The sequence below is a fragment of the Lolium rigidum genome, chromosome 1 (genome assembly GCF_022539505.1).
Source record: "Lolium rigidum isolate FL_2022 chromosome 1, APGP_CSIRO_Lrig_0.1, whole genome shotgun sequence".
Classification (NCBI taxonomy): domain Eukaryota; kingdom Viridiplantae; phylum Streptophyta; class Magnoliopsida; order Poales; family Poaceae; genus Lolium; species Lolium rigidum.
In genome coordinates, this window is record NC_061508.1 from 75,794,608 (window position 1) to 75,805,626 (window position 11,019).

General features: G+C 45.5%; 1 protein-coding gene across 1 annotated transcript; it reads right to left on the reverse strand.

Moving 5' to 3' along the window:
- Positions 1–5,100: 5,100 nt before the first annotated feature.
- Positions 5,101–5,808, reverse strand: LOC124647578 (nuclear transcription factor Y subunit B-2-like). Its single transcript, XM_047187501.1, has one exon. It carries the CDS (start codon positions 5,806–5,808, stop codon positions 5,101–5,103), a length of 708 nt encoding a protein of 235 aa, XP_047043457.1.
- Positions 5,809–11,019: the final 5,211 nt, after the last annotated feature.

An 11,019-nucleotide genomic window follows, 5' to 3' on the forward strand; every position in this document is an offset into this window, starting at 1 on the left:
AACTTCTCCCAGCCGATGTTGAGGTACATCTTGCCGCGCGCGTCATAGATCATGTCGACGATCCACCGGTAGTAGCCGCACGCAGCCTCCCGCAGATGCATCGTGCGTGGGCGGTTGTCGCCGGCGACGTACTCGGCGAAGGAGTCTGGAAGCCTCTGGATGCCGCGTTGGTTGCCCTTGAGGACGAGGACGAACTCGAACAGCACGCCCGGCTCTACGTCCATCTCCGACAGTGAAGACGACGGCGTGGCAGGCGAAAACGAGCGTGACGCTCTGCCGCGGCCACGACCACGACCTGGGCCACGGCCACGGCCGCGAGCTCGGCCTCCGCCTCTACCAGACATGGTGTCGTCTCTTGTTGAGATGGTGGCGGCTAGGGTTGGGGAGAGAGACGCTAGGGTTTGTGTGTGAGAGGGACAACGAGAGGCGGCCCTTTTTATAGGCCGGAGGGAGGCGGGGGAGCGGTGACGCTCATTAACGCCGGCACGCAGAGCTAGGCACGATGAGACGCCGGACACCGTATCAGGGCGCGCCGGACAAAAATGGGCTTTGGCGGACGCGGCTGGAACCGTTTTTTGGTCCGGCGCGTCCCAAATTACTTTGAGGGACTCTTTAGAGGACGCGACTGGAGATGCTCTTAGGAAGCATCCTGGACGGACAGAGAAGAGTCCATTACCTCTAGTGAACCCAACATAGAGGCAAAATCCTATATGCCGGCTTGCGCTGGCGGAAGGCAGTCCAGAATATATGGCCGGCACATTTAGATGGCTTTCTTGTTTCCTGTTTCGTATTTTTATTGTTTCTTTTCGGGTTTGTTAGGTTTTTCTATTTTGGTTTTCTTTTCTCTTCGGTTTTCTCTGGATGTTTCCATTTTCTTTTGTAATTTCTCTTTTATTTATTTTTGTTTAATTTTTATTATTTCTAATTTGGTGTTTGTTTTTTGTTTTTGTTTTATGAAGTTTCATTATATAGAAAATGTTAAGATTTTGGAAAAATCAGTTCTTATGTTTTGAAAATACGTTCATATGTGTTAACAAGATATTTGTCTGCGTGAAAAGTATGTTCATGGGTTTCAAATGTTTGTTCGTGGTAAAAAATGTTTTTCTTTTATTCAAAAAAATATATGATTATGTATTGAGCAAATATTTATGTGTTTGGAGAATATCCACTAAGTTCACAGAATGTCCATGGCCTTCAAAAAATCGGACACTACGGTTCTTTTTTATGTGAGAGGTACGTTTGCATATTTTGAAAGAAGTTCACGGGTTCAAAATTGTTCATGGTTAAAAAAATATTTATGTTATTGAAAACAAAGTTTCAAAGAAGTAAAACGGACAAAGAAATAACCAATACATAGGTGCTAGTATATCTACATATAGTGTTTTTTGCTTCCAATTGTACCGGCATCTCACGTACACTAACATACGGTTCCCTAGTTGCAGCTGATTTATTTTTTCACCCGTCCGCTAATCAAATGCGAAGCTCATTCCCAGGTAATGGGCTGACCCATCTCAAGCTCGCTACAGGCGGTGGGACTCTCCTGTGCCACAACGAGCGGTGTAAGCCTCAACACGGAGTAGAGTTGCGCTTCTGTAAAGGGTCGGTCCGCGAAGACAATGCTCACACCGCCTGTCTTTTTTTTTTTTTTTGACAATCAATACCACATATATTCATATAATAATAAATAGTACATGGTAGAGATACACGAGCTCTCTCCAGCGATTACAAAATAAAGTCTAAAAGATACTAGCAAATCTTCGAGGTCTTCAAACTCTTTCTTCTTCCAAGACATAATATTGTATTTTCCTGAACGTAGCCAAAGATAGATAAGAAACCATAGACCTGTAAATACTAACGAACGTTCTCTCATAATTTTAATTTGAGCCGCAATGCCAAGGTTGCGTGCACGCGCGCAACCATTAAAGTAGTCAATCAACATCGGCAAGAGTACCAAGTACCAACACCAGTATGTCAGGGAATAAAAACCGATCTGCTTTAACTGTAATAGCAGTTTTCCTATACGCTTCCCCTTTGCTGGACAATTCAATAGTTGACTCGTGCCGCGCGGGCCCCTCTGTCCCAGTTGGCCCTTAAGCAAACTTCTATCCATTTTAGGTCCTTCGGAAAACTCTCAACCACTTATTATTCCTTTTAGTTATGTCATTTAATTTGCATGATCTGAAGTACATGGCATGCTAGTTAGGTTCACTAGCTTTTGATATAGAGGGTCCGAAATAATTTTCAAAGGTTTAAAACTATTGGGGCCCTGCTGGATGCGGTTAGGTGTGGCGGCGGCGCACGTTGCTTCTCCATCGATTGCGGTGGGGAGTTTGGGACGATCTGGATCCACTCGGTCCTAGAGGGCCTCAAACTCCTTCACCTTGTTCCTGTCTGTGGCATCGATGGCCTGCTGCTCTGCCCACATCACCAGTGAGTCGGGGCAGCGGCCCCGGGCATGGCGGCGGCGTCGCCCTCCTCCTTCCGCCAGAGGTGGCCAACGAGACATGGTGGATCACGGGATCTGATGCCTTGCACTTTGCCGAATAAAAGTGGATGTCCTAGGGTTCTTATTTTGCAAAGATGGTGACCTTCCCGAGGCCGGTTCTTCTTCATCTCACCGGAGTTATAAGTTCCGGAAGGCTCCGCCAGCGAATGTAACATAGCACCTTATGTCTGGAGTTTGTTGAATCGGGTGGTATTCTATCCTGCGCACCCATGATTTTATTCCGACCGTTTGGTTCTGGAGGGAACGGCGGGAAGCTCTTCTCTGTCTTACCATCAGATACCATTCTGGTCCATGGTGAAATCAGAGGCGGAGAATATCATGAAGGCTAAATTGGAGGACTAGCAATGGAGGTTCGAGTCTCTGTGATGTTAAGGGACTTTCTTGGTGTTCTAGTTTTCGCAGCAGTATGGAAGTGGAGGGGGCAACACAGGTGAAGTTTAGAGCCTTACCTTTCAGGTCGAAAATCTAAGGTCTGGCCTTAATTGATTGTCCCTGACAATGGCCTTGTTGAAGGCATTGTTTTAAGAGCGGGGACTATCATCATGGTGAAAACCTAAGATCTTTTGATCGGGCGACGACGACACTAGCTTGTGCACTGTTCCCTTCTTCGAGTCGTCGCTTTTGGAGAACTGGAGTTCAGGTGTTGTCTTGGTGGTGGATGTATTGTTGTTGTTAGGACTGTATACTGCAGCGGAACTTTTTGTTCTTAGTTTTTTTTTCATTTTTGGCTGTGTGCATCCGTACTACCATTAGGGTATTGCGTTGTTGCAGAGGCTGGGTGTAAAGATGCATTAATATATTCCCTTTATCGAAAAAGATGTTTTTTTACCCACATGATTTGAATAATTTTCAGAGAGTACAATATTATTTGAGGCCAACCGTCGTATCTTAATGGGTCTCTTAGCAGTTTTTAGCCATAGGGCTCAACATAATTTTTTAGGAAGTTCAAAATTATTAGAGTCGAGTCAACTTTAATTGCTAGACTTGACTGTTTTTGGGCCAGCCGAGGCAGAAAAAGCTAAGTTATTTGAATCGATATTGCCTACTTAAATGACATGGACGAAATGATCATAAGAATTAAAACTTTTTACAAAGGCTAGAAGTGGTTAAAAAGTCATTTAGCACAAAGAGCACCGCCGCGCGCAACATTCACCGATCAACATCATGTCACTTCCATCTCAAACTACACGCGCAATATGGCAACATGTCATGGCCGGTCAAAGGTTTGGAGGTACCGAGCACAAGCAAAACTTTGGTAACCGACACGCTGGGCTGCTCAAGTTTATGTATTCTTAATATAGTCTGCTTCAAGGAAGTTTTAATGCTCGGCTGCTGGAGTTTATGTATTTAGAGAAATAAAAATACATCCTTGATGATGTTCAGATTAGTCAAAGGGAATGTCTCTATGTATAGAGTACAACCTAGTTTAAAGGACGGAATGCAGCAATGGCTTGATACTCTGTAATATATATAGCGTATAAACCTTTAGCCCATTATTTCAACACATACTACTCCGTTTAGACAAAGAGCTCCGGCGCGTAGCATGCGCCGATCGACATCACCGCACTTCCATCTTTTTTTTTTGAAACAGGGGCAAAAGCTTTGCCCCAATCTATTAATTAAGTGAAGAAGTTTAACATAAAAGTACATGCAAATGAATTACAAGGGATTACTCTCCCGGCATCATTCCGCCAAATCTTTTGGCGCCCGCAATAACCCAAAGCCTAGCCTCTCTCTTAACTCTATCAAAAACTACATCAAACGGAGCACTTTTGTTGCGGAAGACCCTATCATTACGCTCATTCCACACCTCCAAGAAACAAGGAGGGTGATGGAAGCCATGGCCTTGCGGTTTTTGGCGCTCCCCCCGCCATGAACTGCCACCATTCGGAGATGGTGAAGTTTGTCGAATCATGTTGGATGTCTTCGGATATATCCAACCATTGCTTGACGGCGGTCCATAAGCGAGTAGTGAAGCGGCAATGGACGAAGAGGTGGTCAACGGTTTCCACACATTGTTTGCATAGGGGGCAAGGGCCGCAATTTGGCCACCCTCTCTTCGCCAACCGGTTGGCCGTCCAAAGCCTATTTTGATTCGCAACCAAAGCAAAAAAATTGATCTTAGGCGGTGCCCAAGCCTTCCAAACCGCACTTCCATCTCAAACAACACGCGCAACATGCCAATATGTCATGGCCGGTCAAAGGTTTGGAGGTACCGACTACGTACGTCGCTCCAAACTCATTCAAGCCAAACTTTCGTAGCCGACACGCATTGACGCATACGTTACGTAGGTACGTTCATGTAGAGAGTGGGAGAGAGTATGACTTGAGAATGTGACGTTTCAGTATGACGTGTTACAAAGCTCCAACTTTGCAAAAGCTCAGAGCACAGGCATCATGATCGACGAAAACGCGAGAAAAAGAAAATAAAATAGAAACTGCTGCAGTGGACCGTGTTTATGATCGAGTAGCGCCTTCAAGTAAGAGAAGCCAGTTAAATGCAGGTATGCAGCGACACTGGAAGAAAAACATGACTTGTACTGAAGAACAATGGAAAGTAAACACAAATTGAGGTTTGCTCAGTGACAGTTCTGCTACTGTGGGTCTGAGAGCGCCGTGCCAGTCGCCGGCACCGGCGCGCCGCTCGACGAGCTTTCCTCGTCGCCACAGCCTCCACGGCTGCTGCTACCCGCGTAAGCTCCATTCCCAAGGTACTGCCGAGTCACAGCATGTTCTGTGCAAAGCACGTCGCCCTGCTGACCCTGGCCGCCCACGATGTGCGGTGAGACGACGGTGGCCTGCACTAGCGGCTCCATCGCGACGGCATACTCCTGCGCCGGACCCGGTGGCGCGTACACGGCCCGATGCATCTGTACCTGCACGCCGTTTCCCGGCGCGGTGGCCATGTGCTGCGCGCGGGACGGCGCCCTTGCAGTTGCAGCGGCGCCGACCCGGGCCTCGCACCCGCGCATGCGCTGGAGGAAGGCGGTGAGGGGCATGACGTAGTCGTCGAAGCCGAGGTTGTCCATGGCCCAGACCACGTCCTCGGCGGTGACTGTCTTCCGGTGCTCGGCGTGGCACCGCTCGTTCGCCTCCCCGGTCACGAAGCTGATGAACTCAGACACGCAGTCCTGGATCAGCTCCTTGGCGTCGTCCGAGATCTTGGCGTGGGGAGGCAGCATGCGACGCATGATCCGGGTCACGTTCGCGATCGGCATCAGACGGTCCTGCTCCCGCACCGCCGTTGCCGCCACCGGCGCCGCAGCAGCTGCTCCTTTGCCAACGCCGGCGCCGTTCTCCATGATTAGCTAGGCTAGATGCAATTAGAATTTGCTCTTTAGGACTTTTTGTTGGTTGGGTTCTACAGTGCTGTGCTTCTGATCGAGTTCGGTGTGTTAAATAGGAGAGATAGCTTAGGTAGGTTGCACCGCTGCTTGCTTAGCTGTCTTTTGTTCTGACAAGTGTCAACTTAGTAGAGTGGTTCTGGCAATTAGATCGGCAAGGATAGACTAGCAATATTAACCGGAGAAAATTGATAATCATGTATATTGAGAATATAAACAATACGAACATGCATGCTCAGCACAAAGCCAATATGCTACTACATTAATGCCGGAGGAAAATATTTTTTTTAAATATAACCATTCAGTGATGTAAATTAATGTAGGTAGATATTGTTTTTTTTCTCATGATGGCATACAGCTCATCTAAACCGAAATAATACAGTACCCACAAGGAAACAAAGCTTCAACCATAGTAAAGCCATAAAGCCACACTACCCACAAGACGATTTCGAAGATAGGAATATATATGAAAGATCACGAATCAAATTGAAATAGTGTTCAATTAAAGTAGGAAGAATCAATAAAGTGAAACTATTTTGTACTATTGCGAGCCTAGTAAAAAACACAATATTTTTCCCTAGGACGGTGAGCTAAGAATCAACATTATATTGTCGAAACTTCTCAAGCTTGATGAAAATATAGGATGCACATACAATATCTAGATATGTAATAATGTCAAGGAAATATAAGTTATACCAAGGGAAAATTACAAGCAAGAAATGCCTAAAGTAAAAGGAAATGGCTAGCTGGCAATTGCTGGAGTAGAGCATCTCCACCACTTAGCCCAAAATCGCGTATGGCAATAGCATGCTGGACATGCTATTGGGACCGCTAACAAAACATGCCGGCTAAAATTGATTGAGTTCCCACACCGGAAACCCCAATAGCTAGACATAGGTAGGGAGTTCGGGACTATTAGGTGGAAAAGAAGAGAGCATGACTCTTTAGGGGTGGCCCAACAAACATGGTGCTCACCTGGAAAAGTTGATGGCAGCCCAATCAGCTCTCTAAGTACCGGGCGTGGGGTGGGTTTTCGGCTATTTTATTAGGGATGCCCGTGGAGATGCTCTTAGTTGGTTTTTTATGAGACAAGTATCCGCTTAATATTGTGATTTTAGCCATTAGATAGAATAACACATATATTTACATCTAATTGTTTTAACTAATTCCTTTTATGTGTCTAGTGGTGGTGAGATATGTGTTCATTATGTTATGCGGAAGCCATGTGTAATGGACTTTATACAGCCCATGAGGTTATCAAGACCCTTTATGAAAAGGTAAATAATTTCCGAAAGTGTAGTAGATGTACTCCGTGCGATATGGGACTTCTTGCTTGACCTTATGCAACGTTGTGGATTCTAAGCTAGATGCAGCTTGCTTCTTTTCTTATCACCACCACCTCTCGTTGTTGCTTAATGGGTTGTCGGGTGGCCCCATTGCACTTCAGAGGGGGCTCTTCCAAGGGGACCCACTTTTGGCACTCGTATTATACCCATCCATTGACGCCTTATAGCAGATCTTGACATGGCCACCGAAAATGGAGCTCTTCATTGCCTAAGTTGTCTTGGACTGGCACCTCCCTTTATGCATAAGATGATGAGATTTTTATCGCCTTACAAAGAGGATTTTTGAGCTTGGCTCGCATTTTTGATGCCTTCGGTGAAGCCATGGGATAAGTCAATAATGTCCACAAGAGAATCACGTCTCCATTAAATGCCTGCATCCTGGTCTCGATGACATCATGCAAAGTTTGCTGGTACAACGCTCGAACTTCCAAATAAAATACCACTCTAACAATTTAGAGACCTAAAGAATGCTGACATGCAGGCTCTCATTAGCAAGGGGGGCTCCAAGCTTGTTACTTGGCACGACAGGCTCCAGGTAGGAACACCCTTGTCAAATTAGTGAGAACCTCCCAAGGTATTTTCCTCATCACACCGCTTTTCGTCCCTCTCGGCGCTTTGCAAACCGTCAACAAGATTGCGAGAAATTTTCTTTGGGCGGGTAAGGATAATGTATGTTGAAAAATCAAGGTTAATTAGAAAAGCATTTATAGGGAAAAGGAGAAGGGGGCTCAATATTATCGACCTCGACAAGTTTGTGCGAGCTTTGAGACTTCAGTGGGCATGTCTTGTTTGGAAATAGACCTCTAAGGCACAGATTGGCAATGACCACCCGTGTGATGAAGCAAATATAGACTTAATTTATGCGGCTACTACCATCACCAGGCACACACCTTGGGTTGGCGGTAGATATCCAAAGGATGTAGCACCATCCATCTTTGCAATCTCCAAGAGGAAAAACTTCACAGCTAGCAACGACATCCATCAAGTGTTTTTGGAATGCCAAAATCAATGTTATAAGGGCATCACAACAAACCACATTGTTGAGTTTGTGGACCTACAGACGAAGGTGCATGAGGTGCATCTAATCAAGGGTACCCCAGACGACATCACTTGCAAATTGAGCACCTAGGGACCCTACATAATGGCATTGTCTAAAAGGGCCTAATTCGAGGGCATGGTAAACTCTTTCATGGTGGAGGCAGTGTGGAAAATTTGGGCACTAGAAAAGTGCAAACTTTTAACATGGCTCATCTTGAAAGACCATGTGTGGATGGAAAATCGACTTCAAAAGCGTGGGTGCCCTAGTTGTGGCAATTTCCAATTAAGAAAAAGGAAACCCGAAACTGCGGATCAAACCCTCTTCAAATCGTCTATTGGCTTGGGATTTACCTATGTGGACACTTCAGACTGGACTAACCTCGACATGTTCAATGATTGGTGGCATAGGTACGTCTACACCAGCGACACTAGAGGGACATCCTTTGCATATCCTATCATGCTCACCTATTGGAAGATTTGGAATGAGCCAATGAGAGGCATTTTCGCAAGCTATCGACGATGCCCACTATCATTGTTTCTAATATGAAGATTGAGATGGCTCTTTGGAGCATGATAGGTTCTAAGCATTTGTGTTCAATAATGTTGCGATAGTAATTCCTTTCTATCCCAAGCATTCCTTGGCTTTGTACCAAAATTTAACTTCTTTTTAAATTAATAAATACGTCAAAGATTTTCCCCATTTAAAAAATAGTCTTTTGAATTTTGAGAGTACGATGATTAGACACCTCATTGCAAAATTAAATTACCAAGAAAACAACGTAAAGAGGACACATGCACAACCATTATCCTCTTATCACGTGTGCGCCACCTTTTGTGGTTTCTTTACCTTTAGCCTAGTTTTAACATACTAGTATATAAATTTTTGGTTTTGCTAGTTTTGCTTGTTCTCAGTAGCTAGGGCTCAGTAAAATCCAGCACCGTTGGATGGCCCCAAGATTTGTGGTACTCTACCTTCTACATCATGCACATATCACCGAGAGGGAGGAGGGAGGTGGCGGAGGAGTGTCCGCTAAGCCAGAGCTGGTGACGGCGCGGTTGGCCGTGGTACAGACGGCGACGATGGGGTAGAAATTATGTATTTACGTTTAGGGGTGTGGGTGGCTGTGCCGGAGAGGAGGAGGAGGAGGGGGGGGGGGGCTTAGAGAGATGGCCAGGGATGCGGTGGACTGGCGTATGAGGATCTTAGACCGGGGGGTGGGGATGCGAGGTGTCCCTACAGGGCGCTGGCCGCGGGCGGGAAAGGTCGACGGTTGGGCCGGCAGTGGCGATGGGGGCATCCGGAGAGCAGGAAGAAGGTGATGATGTTAACCTACTGAGAACTATGGCTGAGCCTTAGTTACACCCACTAAATTTGTATCGCTGGCATTACGCAACCATAATGAAAGTGAGGTAATTTCGGAATCATTTTATAGAAATCAGTTTTTTGTTTCGATTTTGACTATTTTAAACCGATAAAACCTTGGGTTTTACAAATTACTTTCCACATATTGCGAATCCGGGTTAAGATCCCAGATTGCAAATAATTTTCACGAAAATAAACAACATTGATGGGTTCCGACCTCTCAAACATGTAGAATTAGAGGATGGTTTACCAGGGTGGTACTTGGTACAATCATCTCATCATCATCAACAATGCTGCATGCAACAATGTTTCTAGGATTAGAATAACCTTCACTGCAATTCACATCAACAACTATTCACTAGGCATCAGGGGCAGGTGGCAAGCTGGCCTCTGTTTCAAACACCATGTATACGTTAATATGGAGGCCTAACTCCGTGACGTCGCACGGTGGCTGCTGAGCCAGCACAGAGCCAAACAGTTGCAGTATTGCTGGTGCCTCCATCTCCTCTGTCACCACATCAGTTGTCGTCGGTGGATGACCAAGCGCGAAGTTGGATGGTGGCAGCATATCCACCAGCGCCGTAGGTCTGTACAGCTTGCCCTTGGACTCACGGTGCCGACATAGATACTTGCTGAGGGGCCTGACGTAGTGGTCGAAGACAAGGATCACCATGGTGTTGATCAGGTCATTTCCGGTCACGATACTCCTCTTGTCCTTCCAACATTCCTCTGCGGCCTGATGATCAGCTGGGCAAGCAACAGGGTGCATCGGCCTACAGGGTGCATCTTGTCCTGTGGGTAGCTTTGCAGGGCGAACAACATCATGCGCTTCAGCCTGGTCTTCGGAAATGCCGTTGGCGTCTTATTGCCTATGTCATGTATATATTGCCATCTGCCTTTATTGTGATTTACAATCATATAAATGTGTGTATCCATAAATGAGAAGAATGTACACGTGATGGGAAAACAGGTTTGCAAATGCCAATGTAGTTAATTTGGTTGTTTCCATTTTATTTCCAATCACGTTGTTTAGATGAGTGGTGGCACGGGGTTGAGCAGGAGTTAGATCCAACATAATAATTAAGAAGAAAATATTGGTACTGCATAGTAAAAACCTGAAAAGTGAACACTGCAACAACTAATGCACAATGATGATGGATTTCCTGGAAACATAGGACTGTAAAATCATCAATTCCACTTTATATCATTTTAGATCTGTAAATGAAGAATTCCTGATCCCACTCCAAGTTGCTAGGCTATATTCATGGCCAATCTCTTACCCGCTAGATATAAAAAAGTTCAGAAATACGGTGAACAAAAAATTTACAACATATTCTTTGAAGCATGTAATATAAGTAAGGAAACCATGAGAATTTGTGAACCATATGCATCATGTGGAATTTTATCCAGAATCAAGTGCAA

What these genes read in the sequence shown, in the direction of transcription:
- LOC124647578 (XM_047187501.1), bottom strand. Translation starts at nt 5,808, where the DNA reads ATGGAGAACGGCGCCGGCGTTGGCAAAGGAGCAGCTGCTGCGGCGCCG.